This window comes from Calliopsis andreniformis, chromosome 7 (assembly GCF_051401765.1).
Source record: "Calliopsis andreniformis isolate RMS-2024a chromosome 7, iyCalAndr_principal, whole genome shotgun sequence".
Lineage (NCBI taxonomy): Eukaryota > Metazoa > Arthropoda > Insecta > Hymenoptera > Andrenidae > Calliopsis > Calliopsis andreniformis.
In genome coordinates, this window is record NC_135068.1 from 12,760,209 (window position 1) to 12,785,134 (window position 24,926).

Genomic DNA, 24,926 nt, shown 5'->3' on the forward strand with positions numbered 1-24,926 from the left:
GTTGGTTCACTGGCGGCATCTCGGCGACGAGTCGGCTCCGTGATTTAATGCCGAGGCTCGTCTTCAATAAGGTCAAGACCTGGTTACATACGCTCGATCGTCTTCGTTCCCAATCGGTTTTCACGGAAACTGGAGGCTGCTGTGCCGAAAGAGAACGGGCAAGCTCAGTTTCGCGACCTTTCTGAGCCCCCACGCTCTGTCCTTGGACAAACGAGACGTGACGCGACAAAGTTGAACTTTAAGGGTCAGCTGAAGCCTGCCAGTGCCCCTACTTTGCATACTTTGCAAAGTTCATCGGCACGAAATGAATGATTCGCCGTCAGCCGAGTGAAACTTCAAAGTTCTGCACCGACGCGTCAAGAAACGACCGAAATTACGTTCGTCCGGGCTGTATCATCGTCTGCTGGCTCGTTGATCATCGTTCAGGCGTCGTGGCTATCATCAGGCTCTTAACAACTCGCAAAAACAGCCAGCCGCGAAGGGCAAACGAGTGGTTTGCGAAAGTGGCGGTGCAACAAACGACCGAAAGGCTTGTTGTTTTTGTTCGCAGGATGACGAGCCGCCGGAAATCACGTATTGCGTGGTGGAGCACACGGGCACGCTCACGCTTCAAGCGATGACGCCGACCCTGCCGATGCCAGCCGAGGAGGAGCTGAATAAGATGTTCCTCGAGCTGGTCGACGAGCTGGACCTGACCCAGGCCAACAGGCAGGCGGTTCTGGCACTTCCTGCCAACAAAAAGTGGCAGATATACTGCTCCAGAAAAGGCAACGGGACGCTGGAGAACGGTGGACTCAGAACCACTGACCTCAGTGGCGATCCTGAGGACTATATCAACAGGCTGAGGACGATAGCCACTGTGAGTATCGTCTGGAAAAGAATACAGTAATTAACTATGTAAGACTAGCTAACTGCAGCCTTCAAATTTAGCCAGTTGCGAAATTCCACTAGATTTCGAGCCCCTAGACCGCGAATCCCCTAGATTTCAGATTCCTCTAGACCTAAAAATTCCCCAGATGTAAAATTCCAACAGATTTCGAATCTTTCTAGATTTCAGATTCACCTAGATTTTTCCATAAAAAATGTCCCTAGATGCACACCCCTAATAATTACATGCAACTCTAATAAATTCTATATTTTAGAGTCCCTTTCCCGAGGAGGGCGAGGAGGTCTCGAATCAAATGCGTCAGGTGGAGGCCCTGAAGACTGCCCTGAGGACGCAGCCCCACAGCTTCGTCCTCAGGTTCATAGAACTCGATGGACTGAACGCCCTGCTGCAGGTTCTGGGCACGATGGACGCGGAAGCAGCGAACAGCAACCTGCATACTAGCGTAATAGGATGCCTGAAGGCGTTGATGAATAACTCGGTGAGAAAATGATCTCCGCGATTCCCTGCAGCGTGGCTCGTCAGAAAGGGTTGCAATATTGCGATCGATGTTGCAGAATGGAAGGGCGCACGTCCTGGCGCATCCCACAGCTATCAACACCATATCCCAGTCGCTGGCGACTGAGAATATCAAGACGAAGATCTCGGTCCTGGAGATCCTCGGGGCCGTCTGCCTGGTCCCAGGCGGACACCGAAAGGTCCTGGAAGCGATGCTGCATTTCCAGCAGTACCATTCCGAACGAACGCGCTTCCAAAGTATCATAAACGACCTGGACAAGAACTTCGGCATCTACAAAGACAATCTGTCGTTGAAGACAGCGATCATGTCCTTCATCAACGCTGTGCTCAACTATGGACCTGGTCAGGTCACTCTAGAATTTAGGTTGCACTTGAGATACGAGCTCCTCATGCTGGGTATACAGCCCATCATCGAGAAGCTGAGGAAGTACGAGAACGAGACCCTGGACAGGCACTTGGACTTCTTCGAGATGGTCAGAAACGAGGATGAGAAGGAGCTGGCGAGGAAGTTCGAGAAGGAACACGTGGACACCAAGAGCGCCACAGCGATGTTTGATCTATTGAGGAGGAAGCTCAGCCACACTGCTGCGTACCCTCATCTGCTGAGCCTGCTGGAGCACTGCCTGCTGCTGCCTCGTGGGTTTTCAGTTCCTTGTCCCATCTAAGTAGCGAAAGAAACGATTCTAATCGATAACTTTGTCTGCCGCAGTCGACTATGGCTCTCACCCCCAGCACTGGCTCCTCTTCGATCGCATCGTGCAGCAGATCGTTCTGCAATCGGAAGGAAACGACACTGGGACCGCGAGGAATCCCGACGTGGCTCCTATCGAGATCAACGTGAAGGAAATCGTTCACTTGCTCGCTAAGGAAGAAGAACTGGTCGCGGCCAGGAAAAAGGCTGAGGAGTTGGAGCGGGAAAACTCGGACATGTCGACCAGATTGGCCAAGAAGGAACAAGAGTTGGATCTAAGGACGCAGGAGAAAGTAATTCCATCGCTGTTTGCCATGTTTCGAGGCAAAGTATGCTAGAGTGACCTCTCATTCGCGATGCTTTTCTAGGAAGACATGGAGGCCAGCCTGGCGAGGATCAAGGAGCGCCTCGAGAAGGAGACGTCGATGCACATAGAGACGAAGCAGAGGATCTCGGAGCTGCAGGACAATATCGAGACGCTGTCGCGACAGATAAACAACGAGAAGTCTGAGAGAAAGCGACTGGAGCAGCTCGTAGCCTCTGGTAGCTTACCTGACGACGCGAAGGCAACGATTAAAATTGTCGAAGACGAGGTCCTTGAGAAAGTCGAGGCGAAACCCATGCCTCCGCCACCCCCACCGCCACCCTTGGCACCCCCGCCTCCTCCTTGCCTAATGCCAGCTGCCCCTCCACCCATGAAGGTGCGGGTACACTTCAACTTTAATCACCAATTAGCCTACTTCTTAATTATTCTTCAGATCTGACTAATTCAAGTGGTGGATTGTTAACAGATGGAGATTATCAAGAACGTCCCTCAGCCAAGCAACCCCCTGAAGTCCTTCAACTGGTCCAAGATCCCCGAGCAGAAGCTGCAAGGCACGATATGGTCGGAGCTGGACGATACCAAGTTGTACAACGTCATGGACCTAGAGTCCATCGACAAGATCTTCTGCGCGTACCAGAAAAATGGAGTCTCAGCGGAGGGTTCGATCGAGGACCTGAGGACTCTGGGGAAGAACAAGAAGACGATGTCAGTTATCGACTCGAGGAGAGCTCAGAATTGTACCATATTGCTGTCGAAGCTGAAGATGTCTGATAATGAGATCACGAGAACGATTCTGTCTATGGATCAGCAGAATATTCTGCACATAGACATGGTTGAGCAGTTGCTGAAGTACATTCCCTCGTCGGAGGAGGCTGCCCTGTTGGACATGCACCAGAAAGAGCTGCAGAGCAGGGCTGACTGTTTCCTGTACCAAATATCAAAGTAGGTAGCTTGATTCTTAAGCAGAATTAGCTTTCGATATTAATGAATTGGGTCAGGTACATTCAGGATATCCAGTTCTCACCCTGGAATCCATTCCAGGTCCTCAGGGAGATGGATTTCTCAATATTCTTAATTGCCCCGTTTCAGAGTACCCCACTACGAGCAGAGGCTACGATCTCTTCACTACAAAAAGAAGTTCGCTGCCAGTATCGCGGAATTGACGCCGAGAATGCGTGCAGTTCTCGAAGCTAGTCGACAGGTGGCCAGATCCAGGCGGCTGAGAAAGCTTCTGGAATTGGTCTTAGCTCTAGGGAATTATGTGAACCGTGGAAACGCTCGCGGGAACGCCTGTGGCTTCCGCCTGGCCTCACTGAACCGTCTAGTCGATACCAAGTCTTCTTGCTCGAAAGGCACTACTCTGTTACACTATCTGGTCCAGATTCTGGAGTCTAGGTTTAGGGAGGTGCTGGATATCGAGGAAGACATGCCACATGTTCGTACCGCGGCGAGGGTCAGCATGGCTGACTTGCAGAAGGAGGTGGCTAACCTGAAGAATGGGCTTCAGGATGTTCAGAGAGAAATAGGTGAGATAAATGAGACATGAGATGAATATTGTGAAGACAGGATTACTCAGATTGATTTCTGTTTGGTTTTCTGCAGAGTTTCACCGTGGTCAGTCCCAGGTACTACAAGGAGATATGTTCTTACCTGCGATGAGAGATTTCCAGGCACAGGCGACGTGTAGACTAGCTGAAGCAGAGGACCTCTTCCAGGACATGAAAACTAGAGTAAGTATTACTCCGAAAATAAATCAACCAATGCGACAGATATAAAAAAAATTTTTAGCGACGTATTTCACAAAGTATTTAACGGCAGAAGCCTCTTCTTTAAAATGAGCTCTAAAAACACGCTCTACGATTCTTTTTTGCTAAGTTATCGTAATCTGAATGAAGTGGTGTTTAAGGAATACATTAAATGGAGAGGTACACAAGAAGGCGTTTATTCAGAAAGCGATAGCTCGACCAGCAAAAATCGCAGATCGCTCGGCCTGGACTCATTCGAAACGGAAGGGATCCAGCTTCAATATACCACCTAAAACTATCGCTAAAAAAATTCAGCTAGGCGCTGGCAGACTCCTGAAGTTGGAAAAGATTTTGCGGCGAACCACCTTTCGTTTCGTGGCCCGCCCTGGTCTGAGGAAATTTTTTCGAACTAGTTCAACTCAGATGCGTTAAACTAGAGGCTTTACCCTTTAGAATAAGACCAGGCTGAGTCTCCTGCGATTTTTCTGGCCGGAGCTACAGTTGCTCAAACTTTGGACACTTTTTGGAGCTCTGGATCAGTAGGTGATTCCAAGGCGAATGGCGCACTTTCCATTCAGACCCTGATAACTCAGCCAAAAAAAATCGCAGATCACTCGGCCTGGTCTCATTCGAAAGGGAAGGGATCCAGCTTCAATATCCCTGCGGAATATATCGCCAAAAAAATTCAGCCAGACGTTGGCAGTCTCCTGAAGTTGGAAAAGATTTTGCGGCGAACCACCTTTCGTTTCGTGGCCCGCCCTGGTCTGAGGAAATTTTTTCGAACTAGTTCAACTCAGATGCGTTAAACTAGAGGTTTTACCCTTTAGAATGAGACCAGGCTGAGTCTCCTGCGATTTTTTTTGGCGGAGCCACAGTAGCTCAAACTTTGGTCACTTTTTGGAGCTCTGGATCAGTAGGTGATTCCAAGGCGAATGGCGCACTTTCCATTCAGACCCTGATAACTCAGCCAAAAAAAATCGCAGATCGCTCGGCCTGGTCTCATTCGAAAGGGAAGGGATCCAGCTTCAATATCCCTGCGGAATATATCGCCAAAAAAATTCAGCCAGACGTTGGCAGTCTCCTGAAGTTGGAAAAGATTTTGCGGCGAACCACCTTTCGTTTCGTGGCCCGCCCTGGTCTGAGGAAATTTTTTCGAACTAGTTCAACTCAGATGCGTTAAACTAGAGGCTTTACCCTTTAGAATGAGACCAGGCTGACTCTCCTGCGATTTTTTTTGGCGGAGCCACAGTAGCTCAAACTTTGGTCACTTTTTGGAGCTCTGGATCAGTAGGTGATTCCAAGGCGAATGGCGCACTTTCCATTCAGACCCTGATAACTCAGCCAAAAAAAATCGCAGATCGCTCGGCCTGGTCTCATTCGAAAGGGAAGGGATCCAGCTTCAATATCCCTGCGGAATATATCGCCAAAAAAATTCAGCCAGACGTTGGCAGTCTCCTGAAGTTGGAAAAGATTTTGCGGCGAACCACCTTTCGTTTCGTGGCCCGCCCTGGTCTGAGGAAATTTTTTCGAACTAGTTCAACTCAGATGCGTTAAACTAGAGGCTTTACCCTTTAGAATGAGACCAGGCTGACTCTCCTGCGATTTTTTTTGGCGGAGCCACAGTAGCTCAAACTTTGGTCACTTTTTGGAGCTCTGGATCAGTAGGTGATTCCAAGGCGAATGGCGCACTTTCCATTCAGACCCTGATAACTCAGCCAAAAAAAATCGCAGATCGCTCGGCCTGGTCTCATTCGAAAGGGAAGGGATCCAGCTTCAATATCCCTGCGGAATATATCGCCAAAAAAATTCAGCCAGACGTTGGCAGTCTCCTGAAGTTGGAAAAGATTTTGCGGCGAACCACCTTTCGTTTCGTGGCCCGCCCTGGTCTGAGGAAATTTTTTCGAACTAGTTCAACTCAGATGCGTTAAACTAGAGGTTTTACCCTTTAGAATGAGACACGGCTGAGTCTCCTGCGATTTTTTTTGGCGGAGCCACAGTAGCTCAAACTTTGGTCACTTTTTGGAGCTCTGGATCAGTAGGTGATTCCAAGGCGAATGGCGCACTTTCCATTCAGACCCTGATAACTCAGCCAAAAAAAATCGCAGATCGCTCGGCCTGGTCTCATTCGAAAGAGAAGGGATCCAGCTTCAATATCCCTGCGGAAAATATCGCCAAAAAAATTCAGCCAGACGTTGGCAGTCTCCTGAATTTGGAAAAGATTTTGCGGCGAACCACCTTTCGTTTCGTGGCCCGCCCCGGTCTGAGGAAATTTTTTCGAACTAGTTCAACTCAGATGCGTTAAACTAGAGGCTTTACCCTTTAGAATGAGACCAGGCTGAGTCTCCTGCGATTTTTTTTGGCGGAGCCACAGTAGCTCAAACTTTGGACACTTTTTGGAGCTCTGGATCAGTAGGTGATTCCAAGGCGAATGGCGCACTTTCCATTCAGACCCTGATAACTCAGCCAAAAAAAATCGCAGATCGCTCGGCCTGGTCTCATTCGAAAGGGAAGGGATCCAGCTTCAATATCCCTGCGGAATATATCGCCAAAAAAATTCAGCCAGACGTTGGCAGTCTCCTGAAGTTGGAAAAGATTTTGCGGCGAACCACCTTTCGTTTCGTGGCCCGCCCTGGTCTGAGGAAATTTTTTCGAACTAGTTCAACTCAGATGCGTTAAACTAGAGGCTTTACCCTTTAGAATAAGACCAGGCTGAGTCTCCTGCGATTTTTCTGGCCGGAGCTACAGTTGCTCAAACTTTGGACACTTTTTGGAGCTCTGGATCAGTAGGTGATTCCAAGGCGAATGGCGCACTTTCCATTCAGACCCTGATAACTCAGCCAAAAAAAATCGCAGATCGCTCGGCCTGGTCTCATTCGAAAGGGAAGGGATGCAGCTTCAATATCTCTGCAGAAAATATTGCCAAAAAAATTCAGCTAGGCGCTGGCAGATTCCTGAAGTTGGAAAAGATTTTGCGGCGAACCACCCTTCGTTCCGCAGCCCGTCCTGGACTGAGAAAATTTTTTCGAACTAGTTCAACTCAGACGCGTTAAACTAGAGGCTTTACCCTTTAGAATAAGACCAGGCTGAGTCTCCTGCGATTTTTCTGGCCGGAGCTACAGTTGCTCAAACTTTGGACACTTTTTGGAGCTCTGGATCAGTAGGTGATTCCAAGGCGAATGGCGCACTTTCCATTCAGACCCTGATAACTCAGCCAAAAAAAATCGCAGATCGCTCGGCCTGGTCTCATTCGAAAGGGAAGGGATGCAGCTTCAATATCCCTGCGGAAAATGTCGCGAAAAAAATTCAGCCAGGCGCTGGCAGTTTTCTGAAGTTGGAAAAGATTTTGCGGCGAACCACCTTCCGTTTCGTGGCCCGCCCTGGTCTGAGGAAATTTTTTCGAACTAGTTCAACTCAGATGCGTTAAACTAGAGGCTTTACCCTTTAGAATGAGACCAGGCTGAGTCTCCTGCGATTTTTTTTGGCGGAGCCACAGTAGCTCATACTTTGGTCACTTTTTGGAGCTCTGGCTCAGTAGGTGATTCCAAGGCGAATGGCGCACTTTCCATTCAGACCCTGATAACTCAGCCAAAAAAAATCGCAGATCGCTCGGCCCTGTCTCATTCGAAAGGGAAGGGATCCAGCTTCAATATCTCTGCAGAAAATATTGCCAAAAAAATTCAGCTAGGCGCTGGCAGACTCCTGAAGTTGGAAAAGATTTTGCGGCGAACCACCCTTCGTTCCGCAGCCCGTCCTGGACTGAGAAAATTTTTTCGAACTAGTTCAACTCAGACGCGTTAAACTAGAGGCTTTACCCTTTAGAATAAGACCAGGCTGAGTCTCCTGCGATTTTTCTGGCCGGAGCTACAGTTGCTCAAACTTTGGACACTTTTTGGAGCTCTGGATCAGTAGGTGATTCCAAGGCGAATGGCGCACTTTCCTTTCAGACCCTGATAACTCAGCCAAAAAAAATCGCAGATCGCTCGGCCTGGTCTCATTCGAAAGGGAAGGGATCCAGCTTCAATATCCCTGCAGAAAATATTGCCAAAAAAATTCAGCCAGACTTTGGCAGTCTCCTGAAGTTGGAAAAGATTTTGCGGCGAACCACCTTTCGTTTCGTGGCCCGCCCTGGTCTGAGGAAATTTTTTCGAACTAGTTCAACTCAGACGCGTTAAACTAGAGGCTTTACCCTTTAGAATGAGACCAGGCTGAGTCTCCTGCGATTTTTTTTGGCGGAGCCACAGTAGCTCAAACTTTGGTCACTTTTTGGAGCTCTGGATCAGTAGGTGATTCCAAGGCGAATGGCGCACTTTCCATTCAGACCCTGATAACTCAGCCAAAAAAAATCGCAGATCGCTCGGCCTGGTCTCATTCGAAAGGGAAGGGATCCAGCTTCAATATCCCTGCGGAAAATATCGCCAAAAAAATTCAGCCAGACGTTGGCAGTCTCCTGAAGTTGGAAAAGATTTTGCGGCGAACCACCTTTCGTTTCGTGGCCCGCCCCGGTCTGAGGAAATTTTTTCGAACTAGTTCAACTCAGATGCGTTAAACTAGAGGCTTTACCCTTTAGAATGAGACCAGGCTGAGTCTCCTGCGATTTTTTTTGGCGGAGCTACAGTAGCTCAAACTTTGGTCACTTTTTGGAGCTCTGGATCAGTAGGTGATTCCAAGGCGAATGGCGCACTTTCCATTCAGACCCTGATAACTCAGCCAAAAAAAATCGCAGATCGCTCGGCCTGGTCTCATTCGAAAGGGAAGGGATCCAGCTTCAATATCCCTGCAGAAAATATTGCCAAAAAAATTCAGCCAGACTTTGGCAGTCTCCTGAAGTTGGAAAAGATTTTGCGGCGAACCACCTTTCGTTTCGTGGCCCGCCCTGGTCTGAGGAAATTTTTTCGAACTAGTTCAACTCAGACGCGTTAAACTAGAGGCTTTACCCTTTAGAATGAGACCAGGCTGAGTCTTCTGCGATTTTTTTTCATGAACTTACTGTAGATCAAATTTCGGGAATTTTTCCGTCCAGATTTAGTGATACTTTAATTATGCTGGAAGGTATAAGATGGTACTTTTACTTGAACAGTTTGATCGAGCTGTGAGACTATTTGGCGAGGATTCAGCAGGCGTGCAGCCAGACGAATTCTTCGGTATCTTCGAAAACTTCCTGCAGGCGCTAGCTGAAGCGAGACAGGATGTCGAAAACATGAGGAAGAAAATAGAGGAAGAGGAGCGCAGAGCCAAGCAGGAGCAAGAAGTGAGTGAATGTTTCCATAAATGTTTGAATAAGCAAAGTTTAGTTTAGGGAACGGTTTCACTAAACTTTTGACAAATTTATTACAGCTTCGAAAGAGAACAATGGAAAGGAAGAACTCTCGCGAAGGAATACTGAACAGCATTTCGCTGAGCAAGAAGAACGAGGCGAACAGTAATGGCCAAAATGATAACAAGGGTGAATTCGACGACTTGATATCAGCCCTTCGAACTGGGGACGTATTTGGGGAGGACATCGCCAAGTTCAAGAGATCAAAACGCCGACCTGTGACACCAAGTGGTCAGGAATCGCGCAGACACAGTGCACATAGAGAAGACTCGCGGGAACGGCATTGAAATCTCCAGCAGTTTTAATTTTGGTGACTTCGATGCTGCGTCTAGAAGGATTTCTTCCTAACAACATGGCCGCAGAGTCTCTATTGGCCGTTTCAGGAGCAAATACGAGAAATGAAGCTGAGCAGGGATATTGTGTTCGAGGAAATTGGTTCCTTTACGTAGGAGAAAGTCGTGAATTAAGGTAGCACTTAGAAGGAATAGGAATCGTGTAAATAGAGTAAAGCGAGGACGAATCTACGTTTCTTTGTCGATTACGTAGGATTATTTTCGTACACATTTTTTATTTAATTCATTGCCTCTGAATCTCTTCCTTCCCACTCGATAGTGAGCCTCAGTTTCACTGAACTGACTAATTTGGAATTGACTATTGCAAATTTTGAACAGCATTCTTGTGTAGACGTCATGGAAACCAGAGCTACTTAGACAGACACTTGGAGTATTGAAACAGTTGCAGCATATTCATTAAATCTAGAGTCATATCAAGTAACTTAGCTCATTAGAGGTACGCGATTTGGGTGCTTTCTTCCATGGAAACGAAGCAAGATATTTTCAGTGCTAAAATTGAGAACCTGAGTGAATTCGAGTTTGTACATTATTACGAAGAACTGTGTTACGAGTTAGAGAGTTCACGCGATCATTTTCTGTATATAGTCATTATATACTTTGTTAGTTAATACTGCCACAGTTGGGGGCAGTGGATTGCAAAACTTCGACGAGAAAAGTTCGCAGCAATTGGACCAATGAAAATTTGCGAGAAAACACGACACGAACCTACGATGATTGAGTGACTTCGAGACATTTTTTATCAAAACCTGACACTTTTTTGAGAGAGATCGTTTTTTTCTAACATATTTAGGATCGTACAAGGGCCTAGGGGCGCGATCTAATGTTCGCCCCGCGTAATCTACAAGTCTGATTTTTGTATCTTAGAAAACGACGAGCGCGAAACGATGCATCGATTAGAAATCATTTAGGCGCTCGTTGACAGTTGTCAGAAGCTCGACAGAATTCGTGTTAGTTCTCAATGTGTAGATGACAGAGGTGATTAGACGGAGAATTCGTTTGTATAGTAGTCGATGTTTTGTAAGCTTTTGTATTTTTGTAAATATTCAGTATCGATGTCTCGTTCTTGTAAAGGGTACTGCTCCACAAGAATTAATGTCCAGTTAATATATTACTGCGTCCTTAATGTCACATGTATTAATATATAAAGAAATATACTGAATAAATTCGAAAATCAAACGAATGGAACCTGATCTAGTTTTTTAATCCCTCCTAAAGAATATTACTTTCAAATTCAGCACAGTGATTTTATTACTCAATATTAAAATCTACAAAATTGGCGATAAAAGAGGGTGCACTACGATCACTGATTTTTCAGAAAGTCGGTATTTCAGATCGTGTGCTAGAGACCGACGTAAGGTAAATCCTTTCTCTACCACACAGACGACTATACTCCACTGCGCTTATAAAGAGCAATTTTCTCGGTATGAGAATTCTGCTTCTATAGATGTCGCTGTAGTACTAAATACGAGGGCTCAAAATATGAACTTCGGCTAATTATCCCCTTTACGTAAAAAATCGCGTGCTATTTGGAAATTTCAGAAGCGTGACAAACATTTATTTTATTATTTTTCTGATCGGAGAAATCTTTGCTGTGTTAATTAATTATATTAAATGAGCTTCGGAACGCTGACTTGTCGCTTCGATTGCTTGTATGTGACTGACCCCTGGGTCACTGATAAGCTTCTTATCTGTGTACCCCCACTTCTTTCTCAGTAACTCAGAACAGAACAGAATTGTTCGTCACCTATTTCTATCTTGGGTAGACACGTGTTAACATGTATTAGCATCTGTGAACATATATTAATACAGGCAGAGTGATAATAAATTTGTAATTGATTTTTCACATCAAAGGGATTTCATATCTGCCGCTATTACTGTTTAATAAAGATTCATCAAAATTGCACAATGCATCGACGCTCTTCACTCGTTTTTTAAATGAAAATTATTATTTCAGCCCTGTGAAACATCCGAGGGCTTCATTAGACGTAATTGTTCGCTTTCATGAAACAAGGTCCTGTCATTTTAACACTCCACCATCCCTATGCGAACTGATACAATTTTTATTAAAAAAACTCGAAAAAAAACTGCTTTCTGAATATTAAACAGAGTGACACGATTAAAATTTCCAGCATCCCCTTTTATACTACCCCCAAACGAAATGAAGTAACACGAGGTGCCAAAAGTGAAGCTGGGTCTCTTTGCTCTCATAGTTTCGAGAGATGTTTATGTCTCTCTTCTGTTTTCCAAAAAGCTACATAACTTCGTTACATGAAATGTAGTGTAGACCCAACTTAGCAGAGTAAAAATAATCAGGCAGGGATTTTGTTGAAAGAAGGGGTAGTGAACAGGCTGGCAATGAAGAACTCCAACACCCTAGGTTTTGTTCAGAAACTTTATTCATTACATACACTAGCCGACTACTATGCATGCGTTGGGGCATTCGGATACAGGGAGCATCGTTTGAGATCCGAAGCTTGTCGCGTGCCTCCCCAAACAACGTTGTTCCTTACTTCCTTATCTCACCCTTGCCCCCATGGAGCATGTGGTTACCTCATCCCGTAATCGATTCATTTAAATTATACTGCGTTACGTTACGTGGGTTTATAGTCCGATATTTCTAAGACGAACGAGCTCGCTTCGCCTGGAGGCCTCCGTCGAGGGAGGTCTTTGATCCTGTTTAAAAAAATGTGGTGCAAAAGTGTGGCGATCAGAAGCAAGAGCTGAAACGTTGGGAGCGAGAAGTGGTCGACTGAGGTCGACTGTGAGCAAAGAGACTCGTTCGACTTAGCATGCCTTGTAACCACATACACTTGTATTTATATTTTCTCATATATATATTTATATATATACTTTGTATTTATATTTTTATATACAGTGGGCGGGGCTGAGGTAACGGCGTCAGGTCCGCGCGAAAACTCGATTCGAAGTGGAAGAATAAAAATTGCCAGCTGCCTTCCTGGGGCCTCGTCGTTTTAGTCCTCTGTGCCAGGAAACGAGCCACTTTCGTCTCTCGTTTCGTCGATCAATAATTCGAATTCTAAGTCAATTCGAGTTGGCCATCGTCCATGAAGGCTCCATTACCCCGAGGACCGCCTCACGTAGGTTGCGTATCCGTAAATAAAGTATAATGCCTTACCGAGCTAGAACTTATACCGACATATTGCACATTTGACAACAGTTACATCTTCTTTAAGTACTTGGGTATAGGAAGTGTTCGCTAATAGACATTTTCTGTTGCACTCTCTCCCTCTCATTCTTTCACCAATTCCTCGTTAAATTAAATCCTGGCTTCCCTGATCCTCCTCCGAGGTTCTTTCACCTTCCTCGAGGAATGGAATATCGCTTCGAATCGATCAGGTTCGATGTCTGACTCCTAACTCCTCGTTCACTCGCCATGGTAATTCGATCGATTCCTCGTTCGTTGATCTAAAGGCGAAATCTTCGTTTTCACGCAACCACACGCTCTCATTGTACTCAACGTCAGGATACACCATTCACACGTACTCGTCGCCATACATATGTATATATTTATATATCAGTGGATGTGTAATGCACACGACGTGGCCATGCACATTATACATGCACCTGCACTATTCAAAGCGACTATAACTCCTAATTAGTTATCCGCGGGTCCAGCTTGCGTCGAGACATCGGCTGCTTCCCCATTCGATTCGATTCTCATTGACAGCATGGTTCAGAGCCGAGGAAGTCGAGACGCCAAGACGTGGACACGAGTCTGCGATCGATGATTCGTCATTGTACTGGCCGTCCATAGGCCACAGGTTCGTTGCTGAGGACCGACTCGAAGTGATTCTCGTTGTTCGTTCGCGGTGGACATCGATTTGCCGCGAGAACTGCTAGGCCCAGATGTCGGCCATCGCTTCGATGAGACAGCCTCGGTTCGTCTGCTGCTTCGTGGATTCGTTGTGTTCGTTGCGTGTGTCTGTACATCCCCTAACCAGTCCCTCCGCACTATTTACCCTGAAATCTTCCCCTATCATGAAAGCTCTGCGGTTGGAGGAACGATTTCCCTATCGCTCGGGAGCTCTCTAGAATAATTTCGAAACGCTTCTCGTCTTATTCTATCCTCGAGGTGTAGACGGTGCCCGAGGACGCCCAGGCGTCAGCGAGTCACCGACGCCTCCAGTGGTCACCTGGAGGCGAACTGTTTATTTCCCTAAGGCATCGAACGCTTCCTGGCCCCGTGGATTCGCGAGGAAGTCGTCGAAATAGCGATTAAACGGAGGCGTGGAGCGTGCTCGACTGGGGGGCCGAGGGGTACGAGGTGCTGGTGGGCGCTGCAGTGGGCTGGAGACTCAGCTGCAGCTGGTGCTGCTGCGCCTTCGCCCTCAAGCAGGCGATGCTCTCGTTTCTCAGTTGCTCCGTGTCCTGGACGATCCCTGGAAAACACGACATTCGAGGCTGTTAGATTCTGCCTGAGTAGGTCTCTGACAGATCTTCTTAGAGAAGAATAAGTAGATCAAGTGTGTCAGTAGTCAGACTACTGAAGTCTCGAGTGCTTTATTGTTCTACCGATGAAGAGGCTTCGATTGCTTCTTACTTTTCTAATTCCTCTGTACAGTTAAGACTGATGCAGTCTATTTGCATTTATGAGAAACTTCACCATGCAAGGAAATATAGAATCCATAGAATATGCAAAAATATGCAAAGCATTGTAAGTTAGATATACTTTATAATATCTGAAGTCTTCAATCGCGTTCCATTTGCCTAATTTTGTACATGAACTTTGAACTATGAACTACTTATATTGTGCTCTTCATTTTTTAATAAGACTCTATGAAGGGTGTTTCTCATTCAATAAACTTCACTTTGTTTAAAGGGAAATAGGCTGATTAGTACCTGTTGACGATGAGGGCCCCATGCCATCTTGGCTCTCCTGTCCACTCTCTGAACTGGTCGGGCCCCCTTGGTGATGGTTATGATGTGGGCTGCTTCCGCTTCCGTTGTGGTCGTTTCCGCTGTCCTCGCCGCCAGACTTGAGGTGTTCCGCTGCTTCGATTGACTTCCGGTGCATCCCTGCGGGGCCACAGTCAATCAGTTCTTGATTATTTTCGATATCTTGACTAAAGCTGCTCGTCTTAGATGATTGAGCTGACAGAGACGAACAGAAAAACAAAATACGGAATTTGTCTCGCTGCACACTGTCGTTCCGGGGTCATTAAGCATTGCTGCCTCCGTGAATTCGACGTCCAACAAGGGGGGCACCCTGAATCGTCCACTTCAATAGCGATGTGCTTCTACAGAGTCATAGTACACAGACTGCTAATGCTATTTGTGGAATACTAGATGTAGTTACCAAATAGTTCCAAAGATATGAGCAATTAATGCTAGAAGGTACGAGACCTGAATTGCTCGTATCTTCGAAAGTATTTAGTAATTGCACCTAGTATTTTAGAAATAGTATTAGGAATCTGGGTACTACCGCTCTGCAGAAGCACATGATGATTGGAGTCGACGACTCAGGGTGCCCCCTTGTAAGTGATAACAATTTCTCGCGTGGTTGAAGTTAGCAAAACTTAATGGCGCTCGATTATGGCTCAGGGATTTGAGGAAAAATTCTGATGCTCACCTAACAGCCACGGCGCGACCGACTCGTTCTCCTTGGCGCTCTTCAGTATGGTCTCAGGAAGAGGCAGCGAGTGTCGCACCATCGCTCCATACAGGCCGTACTCCGCCATTATGGTGCTTCTGCCCCAGCACTTCTCCGTTTTGCGCCACTTCGCCCTTCGATTTTGGAACCACACCTGAAACATCAATTTTCCATTGAGCAGTGTCCCAGAGCCCAAGATGAAAGAAATTATGATTCACATCGTCTGCATAATGTTTTCCCAAACCCCTGAAAAAGGAGTTCTCAAGCTCACAAAAGCCTCGCCGACAGTACCCTAACTTTGCTGGCTTATTTAATGGTCATTGTCTCCTAATTGGCGAGCAATGCGTGCGATCAGTTTCCTCTGTGCGTGTCCATGTCTGCTCATGGTTAACTATTACGCTTAAATGACCACCTCGCTGTTCGTTATCCTGTTTTTCGCGGTTCGGCGTCCTGTTAGGCTACTTGTTAACGATTCCGATCAGTGGACCACCTAGGGTCGGCGCGTGCCAGCTCCCATCCCTTCACTAGCTTCAACTTTAACGAGCTCGATCTCCAAGAAGTTTCTGGTGTCGTGAAGCAGGGGATAGTGAACTAACTGCAGTTGCAAAATTGGTCATTGCTAATTTGCAGGCTCAGGTGAATTTAAGTAAGTACAAATACATATTCTAATAATTGAAGAGTGGATTAGATACCCTTGCGCCACTGTCACTGCTCGCAAAACTACTTTGTGTTCCCCGAATTTATAGAATATTTGTTGCAGTGAAAGCAGATGCCAGATTCCAGGATTCTGCTAATCCTGCAAGCGATGCATCGAATCCCTATCAGGACAATGACATCTCCCAGTGATTACCAAGATTTCGCCCAAGAGGGAATCGTTCGACAGCTCTGGAACGAGCGGCCAATCCGTCACGCGCATTCCAGCTCGTGGTACGTGATGGTAGGCGAGGATGTTATTTAAAAAGGCCTGCACACGCATCATTTGCGAGGCGTGTGTGGCGGGCAGGCGCGTGGGGAGGCCCTGGGGCCAGGGCGTGTACCAATTTGCAGCAACAATGCCAAAGTCACTGGCAGAATTGGAACTGTAATTCGAGTGAATGGGAGCCCTGTCAATTTGCGCTGCCACCCTGAAATTATCCCCCGCCCAGCCTCCACCGAGATGGAGCAAAAAATTCTGGCGAAAAAACCTCTGTTTTCGATAAATCGAGCTTTTATACTCTCCAACAGGCAGCTCGGGAAAAGTGCTGGCTGATGGCTGATTCTGGCACTCGATTTCAGTTTCGTCGCGACCGTAATCGAACGTAATAGTACGTCGTTCGAAGACGCGTAAAGTGCAGCGAGACGAAAGGGATTGGAGTGATGGTCGAGTAACGAGAGAGTCCCGTGAAATCCCCATTGATCGAGGACAGATGCTCCATCCCTGACAAGCAAATCACTGCACCGATCACGAAGCTGTTACTCGACTTCCCGACGATTTTGCAGCGGTCACTGTCGTCCAAGTCAGTTAGCTGTCACTGTGAAAAATGAGAAAACGAGCATCGACTGGTCTCCCAAACCGAGTGTAGTCGCAGGAGACTTCTTGAACTTGAACCTTTGTCGCCAGGCCTGCTCATTGCCTCCTCACACAGAAACTCGCCCAGAGAGTTTACTTCGCCGCTATTATAAACTTCGGTCAAATAACGAGGGAAGGACTCCTGGATCCACTAAAGAAGAAAGCTCGCGAAAGAATAGGGTCCACGCGGGGTCACGCTGGCCGAAAGCCTCCGCGGAAGCCTCTTTCGAAGGATCTTCTAAAAAGACTCCTCGAAGTTCGCGAAGGCTCGCGCTCCAGGTCCCTTTATAGTTGTTCCCAGCATCGGAAATCGCGTATCGAGATTATCCCTCGGCATCCTGGGATAGCTTACCAACAGAGACACCGAGGCACGCTGGCAGAATGGATGTATGGGTAGAGGAGGGTGGGAGGGTGAGAGTCGACTGGTAGAAGCAGCGGTAGCAGCAACGAGGAGGAAGAGGATCCTTTATGGTGGCGTTGGTAGACTCGAAGGAGCGAGAACAGTTCCTCCTCGCCCCTTCCACCTTCCCTCCGCCCCCCATTCCGCCACCCTCCCCCTTTATTGGCACACCCGGTATAATAAGGAGCGAGTTTGTATTTAGTCGGCCATGCGCAGTACTGGCTGTTGCTGTATCATCGATCAGACTGGCGACTGACTATTGGACCAAAACAAGAGGATGAGAATGGGAATGGGAATAAAGAGAGAGGGACGGCCGATATATATATATATATATATACAAAGCGCGACGGGGTGAGTTGGAAAAGTGGATAGGGGCGAGAGAGAGAGGGAGAGAGAGACGAGGAGACAGGATGGCCGAGGGAGAGACTCGACGCGAGTACCAGCAGCGTCCAACGTTAGACGGGTTCGTATTGGTACAGAGAGATACGAGGCAAAGTAAAGAGGGTGATGTCGGGGGTGGAGGGCCCGCGGTAACTTCCCAGGGATTACCAATACAACAGTACACTGATACACGGTCGCGGGGATAGCCAACGATCAGACGAAACAGCGTAACCAAACGGGGAGATCTGGAGGAAGGAGAAGCAAAGGGAGTCCTGCGGGCTGAGGGGGGAGGCAGGGGGCAAATTGACGGCACCCACCTGCCTGCTTCTTGCTGCAACACTCGAGCTCGATGCCAGCGATGTATTGAAACCGAGGCTGAAGAGTTGCCGTCAGGTACTAGCAGGACGAGGGTCCTCGAAGGTCTACCTTACCGAAAGCTTTTTGACTTTCCGCCTTGGAGAGGCGGAAACCGCCCGCACGGAGCATCAGGAGTGGCAAGACAGCGGAGGAAGACCGATACTTTTCTCCCCTGGCATCTCGCTAGACATTGTCTTTCGCAGTCCAAGCGTCCCTGGTTGGATGTCCAGGAATCCGTCGCGGAACCCAAGCGCTCGACACCTATACAAGCCGCGCAAGGCGATACTGTCCCGAGGATAATTGGAGATCTCGTTACTCCCCACCGGTAACTTCAATTTACGATCAACCGATAATGAGATATCGAGTTCTGCCGCCCCCTACTCCGATGGCCCCCACCCTCCTGCGGTGCTCCCCTGCCTCTCGACGTCCGCCTCGTCAAAGCTCGAACCGATGACGGGACGTATTAGATGCCCGTTACGTACTTATTAAACGCTTTCCTCCTCGCGCCTCTCGCCCCTCTGGCCCCCTCTGGCCCCCTCTGGACCCCTCTTGCTCCCTTTTCGCCGATATTACCGTGTTTCAAAGTCGCTGCTTCAGGAAGCAGCCACCAGGAATTACAGGTTTAATACAGTGATTATAGGTAAGAAATAGCTTGGAGATAATTTGCGAGTGACATTGTTATCAGGGTTGCCATACGAATTCCCTTTTTGGGCATAGTGGGGGAGTTAGGAGTGTTCTATTGGTACAGTTTTGGGCCCTAGATTCTCATATAAGACACCTATTATTTTCTCTTTGATCTTCCAGTATAGCCAAGGAGGGAATTCGTGTGGCAACCCTGTGTATAATTACTATTGGGTTCATGCAGAAGTTTGTTCCTTGGATCAGTTCTTCAGCCAGAAACCTCGGAACTTCCATGAGCGAAAAATATATACACTTGCGTCCCATTTGTGTCACTCACCCTCTTCATTTTCCCAAGCCACCCTTGGCTCCCACTATAACAAATATTCGCACAGATCGTTGACTGTGATCTACAGCGATCGACATCGCGAATGATGGCTTCGAGTTCCCACAGCCCCAGTAAGCCAATTAATCTCTTCCAATAAGCAGCGCGTGCAGAGCTGCGAGGTCGCATTAACCCCCCAGAAAAACCCATCACTTGTTTGCCACATAACGCGCGTAAGCAAGTTCGCACTCGTCTCGTTGGTCATCGTGGGCAAATAGTTTGGTCGGGGCGCTGGGGATGGACCCCATGCTGCGAAGTGGCACGCGTCGGCACATCATTAGGTGGGACACTTGCTGGACGGAGGATTCAGAGGGTGCTGAACGTTAATCAGGACTCGGTGAGAAAGGATCCTCGAGGAAAGTGAATTAATATGAAGCGTGAGCTCCTTGGGCTCTGGGGGACGATATTTCTTTCGATTATATCGTTTAGCGTGAATGGACATCGTAGAGGGGCTTGGACCAAGGCAGGACACTGTTGGAGGTCAGTTGGGTACCTCTGACCCCATCTCTCTTTCTTCAGTTCTTTTCTCCCTAGAGGCATATTGATTTGGAATTTCAGAAATTTCAAAGACCTGTTTTATATCATTTTTAGAATTTAATAGGATGTCTTTAAGAGGATTCTAAGACTTCTCCATGCTGCATGTGAGATTGCTAGCATCTAACGAAGACTGTGATCTCCTTTGAAGACAATACTTCAGCACACTCCTCGTAGATGGGGAAGCAGACTTCAGAACGATGAGGAAAGATTAATTTTTCGCGGACCAGTTTCTATCTAGCGGCGCAGGTCTCATTAATTAACGTCAAGGCGCCGTGGAGGTTGACAGGACGGTTTCTTTCCCTGTCCCGCGCCACGCAGACGTGTTTCCGCTTCTGTCTCCGCGGCAGCAGCGTTTTCACCACGCAGACTCGGGGTTTCGATAGCGTTTCATCGGCGACGAGGGCGTGGCGAAACTTCGGCCCATGCTTCTAACTTAATTCGGTTAGTCGAGATTTATATCCACATTCAGCGGCGTCCCCTTGTTCGCGTTCGCCCTGTTTCACCCCCGTAGACCGTCGCCCGCCACCCCCGCCCAGATTTCGCCGCGGCTGCGGGGTTTATTAGAATTTATAAGCGGTGCACGTTGACAATCCGAAACGCCCAAATTGCTCGACGTGCTCCGCGAGCAGAGGCCCTTATTTATTTGCCACCCGGTGGACAGCCGAGATGCGCGTTATTGGTCAATTTTTGGGGTGGAACGCGGCCAGCCGGAATTCATCGCTTTGTTTGTCCAAGGTTTTACGAGCCACGGACGGCCTCCTTTCGTCCACTGGAATCAACGATCTAAGAAACTCTTCGTTACGCGACTGCTTCGTAAATCGTTGCTTCACGCGTCAACTTCCCTTGATTTGTGAGGCTACACCCCCTTGGACCTCGATTCTAATGGGATTCTGGCTTGAGTTATTTATTTCTCTCAGGTTGACAGCTAGAAACTGCAGAACCAAGGTGAATGTCTCACTACTTGGTCACATTAAAATGTCAAATGCCTCAATAATTGAACAATTTTAAAATACTTGTCCCCGATAATTGAATCCAGTCCCAGTAGATCAATTCACTGTTTTCTGTTGTATTAATAAACTTAGCATTAGTGTTCAAGTATCGGGGCAAAATGTTCATACATAATTTCTGGTAGTTCACCAGTGAACTGGTCCTCGCCACTTGTCAGTGGCAGCCTGCACCCGCAGGAGTCAAGGGGCACCCCTGTTTATGAGGATCATTTAATCATTCGACGACGAGTGATAGAAAATTCATGAGCCACGGACCACAACCCTCGCAATGGGGTTGCGGGGTCACGCGCTATTGCATTCGAAAATCGGCCTGTCTATGAGCGAACGATCAGTTGCTCCTTACGAGCGGATTATCAGCTCCCCACATGAGAATTCCTGTCCGCTGAATCACACGCTGAAATCCCATAATTCGATTTTAATTTGATCTGTTGGCAATTATGACCTCGAGGGGCGAGACGTGGAATACTCGGGGACCTGATAATCCTCTGCGAAGCTAGGAGACAACTGACGTCTAAACAAATTGAGCAGCGTTCTCGTTCCATTGAGATGACGAAGTGCCAGCAGAAAGCACAGGATTTTCCGAATCAATCGCGAAGAGAAGTCGGTCAAAGCGTCGCCCGAGGCGTCGCGAGCTCGCGAGGCGGAGATAAAAGGCTCGACGGAGCCTCGTTTCCGAAAAAAATTCCTGAGAGCTTCCCCTCGTTCCATTAGTTTCGGTTAGCGAGCACGCGGCAGGTTCCTTTTGATCGCGGCCGTTTTCCGCCGAAAAACTTATTTATCGTCGTCGCGAGACGCGAAACGGGGGCTCTCGAGCCCCTCAGGGAGGGAGGCCGATCCGTTTTCAGAAGAGTCATGCATCCAGAGAAAGAAGGGGTGTGGGGAAGGAGGGTCGCGGGGGTGTGGAAAGCGCGGCAGAAAGAGGGGGAGTAGGAAGAGGAAAAAGAGAAAGCCTCTCTGCGAGGTTATATTTTTGTGAAACGCACTCGTCGCTCCGCCACAAAGGTCGCAAGCTCGCCATCTTTCGCGGTGGCGTCAGGTTCGCGGCTGGCAACGAGCAGCCGAGAAAGCTCGTTGGATTTTAGACGCAATCAATTTAGCCTCTCTGTCTTTGTGCAAGACCACCCCACGCATTCTCCCTGTGTGCGTGCAGTCCTCCCGTGTGTGTATGTAAAGCTCATCCGAGGACACTGCGCTCTCGAGTATTTAATGCGTTCGTAGCTTTGTAACCCCCTCTGGGGCTGCGGCACACACGCGAACACCCTTCTGTGCGTAGCCTCTCGCCGCGAGTGTGCGCGTGCATCGCTTTCCTGTCGCGGCCGTGGCCATCGAAAAGACAAAATCAATAATTGGGCTAGGACCAGCCTCGAAAATTCCTAACCACCGCCTGGCACAAAGCCTATGCGTAATCACACCTCTAGAGAAACTCTCCTACCAAATGTCCTGACCAGAGAACAAAGTCTAATTAAATACTATGAGTATTTGTTGGGCGAAATTTGTCGCTTAGGTGCATCTTCATTTTGAAGATCTGAGAACCTGAATTTTCAATTTTAATATCGACTGAAAGGGTTTGTCGAGGGTTTTTTACTTCTACCCCTGAATAATAATAAGAAAATTTTCACGATCGTTTAAGGATGGACCCAGGCGAAAATATTTATTTTACCTGATCGAGAGGAGCTAATTTGAGGGCTCGAGGCTGTTTACTCAGCGTTAGCGCGGCTTTCAGAGCGTGCTAACGTCTTCCCTAGCCTCTCGAACTGAAGTCCTTAGTTCTATAATCGTATCCACCTGTCGTGTCCTAAAAACATCGAAGGGATCCATTGGAACTGAAATAACAGACCATTGAATACTCCTCGCTAAATAGTAGGTCGATAATCCCAAAGACAGAGTCTGCTGACTGAAAAAGAAGCGAAGTAACAAGTTCCCAAGGCGGTGAAAAATAAGAGATCGCGGGGGTGGAGCTCGACTCTATCTCGAGCGCTGTCTGACTTCCAAACTGCAATTTTCCCCTTTCCTCGGCATATCGTTTAAGAAGAAGTCACTTTCTAGCGGTCCATCGAGCACCGTATGCAGATTCCAGACAGTATGGACGATCGAACAAGTGGAGAATCGTTTCCAGTGTGCCGCGCTGGAAGAGACTAAGAGACTATCAGCGTATTCGAGTCGAAAATTACCATAAATTCGCCGTGTGAATGGTAATACCGTGGCGTATAATTCTCGTCGACTTACGACGCCGAGCTGCCTATTAAACATAAACACAAGTAGTAAGGAAGTCTCGTCCGCGGGAAATTCGCGGGTCATTTGAGCCGTTTCCGCGCCATTACCCTTTCTTAGCCGAGCTTCTTTGCAGGAGTCTTCTAGCTGGACGGAGGGCTCGAGCAGAGATCGAAGAGGGGGCTGAGGAGGGAGGGTGGAGAACGTAACTCGATTCCTCGTTACTTTCTTCCCTCCGCCGGCTAGATTATACCCTCGAAACGAGCCAAACTTGCTGCCCACCCTCTGCCACCCCTCCAAACGACTGGCCCAGGACCCTCGAATCCTCGTCCACTATGGACCGAGCTGCGTTATTGTCGCGAGCCATTTTGGTCGCCACGAGTGGGGAAGATGGTTTTGTTCCTGTCGCTGGTTAATGCGCTCTTCTTGCCAGAGAATTAAAAATGAAAATTCGTAATGCCGCGGGGATTATGCTTCATTTCAGCGATTACTTTCCTCCTCGAGTCCCGCGCTTAATTTTCCCCTTTGTCCTCGCGTCGCCCGAAGACGCTCGCGTCGGAGAGCTTCTTTGCGACTTTCGCAGACTCCCGGGGACTGGGCAGGAGCCACAGTAAAATGGAAAGAGAATTTTGAGGGGACATTTTTACTGTGAAGCTTCAAGAATTTCAGTCATTTCGTTTTCTGTGTCTTCTGGCTTGTCTTCCCTTACAGGAGGTCAATCTTCCACATAATTCAGAGGCAGTGGACTGTTTCCACAGGGTGCATTTGACGAGAGCAATCGACGAATAGAGGATCTTCGAAGGAGATCAAGTTCGAATGAGCCTCTCATCCTGTTTTACGAGCGACGCTTCGGCTGCCAGCCAGTCTCTCCTCGGAAATTCACGGAGGGAACGCCATTTTGTTGGGCGCAACGAGTTGTTCTTCCGGGATCAACCACGCGGCAACTCACGTATTAATGAACGAGCACGCGGAGAAACGTTCGTTTATACTACTTTCTTGTGGCACTTCAGCCGCGAACGTTGTTGCAATTTTTCTTCCCTCGAAGTCCCGCGTTTCGAACATCATTGTTAACGTTGCAAGCTTCGTTAACGAAGTCTGTCGCGATGCTGATGCGTTTCTGGAACGTTTCCTGCTCTTGAGCTTGTAGTTCATGAAATGCTTGAATTATTCCCTTTCCAAGAGACTTTCGTGTTAACCTCAGGGGTTGGCGAACTTTTTATACAAAAGGACAGATATTAGATACTTTTAAATTAGGTAGATACAGGAAGAGAAACAGTTTCTTCAGAAATTCTTCATTGATCAAATTAAAGCATACTAAACTGTCTGTCGATGAGTTTAATGGAATTGGTTTTTGCTCTATGCTTGCGTTTTCTTCAACCTGGATTCTGTGTTCCAGGAAACGTCGATCTGACCTCTCTGCGTCCTAATTACAGAGCTATGAACCGTATCGAGCAGGGCAGCGGAGGATGATAGTGCAGGATCGAGAGGAAACGTCGAAGGCGCGATGTGGCTCACGCAAGTCCTACCTGGCAGTCCGTTCTAACGAATCCTCAATGGCGCCTGGACTGAAACGGGGCCTGACAATGGGGCCCTGTTGTCAGGAAGGGGGCTTCCTTCAGAGGAACCTTTGTCAGGGCCCGTGTACGTGGAAGCAGGCTGAGAACCCTCTAGAGGGCCCTGGATGACTTGCGACTCGCGAGTCGTTCCTCGCTACTTCAAGTCACTTTTTTCCTCGCCAGCCGACTTTCCATCCTATCCATCTCTCTCCTATTCGAGTCGACTCTGCGATCCACGTCGAAATTCTTCGCTAATGGGCCGCTTACCGGCTGGATACGTGTTGTTTTTTCGAACGAGCCCGTGGGAGTCCCTGGGCCTCATTACCCCGATAGCTTCGACTGACAAGAGGACACCCCAAGTCGTGGACTCCAATTTTAATGTCCCTTTGCAGAGAGGCTGTATCCAGACTGTTAATGGTATATGTAAAATACTAGGTGCAGATATTAAATAGACCTGAAGATATGAGGAATTCAAAGTGCA

General features: G+C 47.8%; 2 protein-coding genes across 5 annotated transcripts in view; one reads left to right on the plus strand and one right to left on the minus strand.

The window, feature by feature from the left end:
* The window catches only part of Daam (disheveled-associated activator of morphogenesis-like protein), a 46,892-nt gene extending 35,885 nt beyond the window's left edge, over window positions 1-11,007 (plus strand). For both annotated transcript variants that reach the window (XM_076382295.1, XM_076382296.1), the window contains exons 3-12: window positions 551-859; window positions 1,143-1,367; window positions 1,444-2,041; window positions 2,115-2,389; window positions 2,465-2,797; window positions 2,888-3,363; window positions 3,511-3,947; window positions 4,024-4,151; window positions 9,244-9,414; window positions 9,501-11,007. In XM_076382295.1, the coding sequence (XP_076238410.1) occupies window positions 551-859; window positions 1,143-1,367; window positions 1,444-2,041; window positions 2,115-2,389; window positions 2,465-2,797; window positions 2,888-3,363; window positions 3,511-3,947; window positions 4,024-4,151; window positions 9,244-9,414; window positions 9,501-9,767 (3,219 nt within the window). In that variant the 3' untranslated portion in view covers window positions 9,768-11,007. The remainder of the gene's footprint in view (window positions 1-550; window positions 860-1,142; window positions 1,368-1,443; window positions 2,042-2,114; window positions 2,390-2,464; window positions 2,798-2,887; window positions 3,364-3,510; window positions 3,948-4,023; window positions 4,152-9,243; window positions 9,415-9,500) is intronic.
* Window positions 11,008-14,069: 3,062 nt separating this feature from the next.
* LOC143181771 (uncharacterized) overlaps window positions 14,070-24,926 on the minus strand; it is a 47,158-nt gene continuing 36,301 nt past the window's right edge. For 2 of the 3 annotated variants that reach the window (XM_076382362.1, XM_076382361.1), the window contains 3 exons: window positions 15,424-15,598; window positions 14,694-14,945; window positions 14,070-14,233 (listed from right to left, as the gene is read on the minus strand). In XM_076382362.1, the coding sequence (XP_076238477.1) occupies window positions 14,070-14,233; window positions 14,694-14,945; window positions 15,424-15,598 (591 nt within the window). The remainder of the gene's footprint in view (window positions 14,234-14,693; window positions 14,946-15,423; window positions 15,599-24,926) is intronic. The other variant, XM_076382363.1, reaches the window with a different exon arrangement.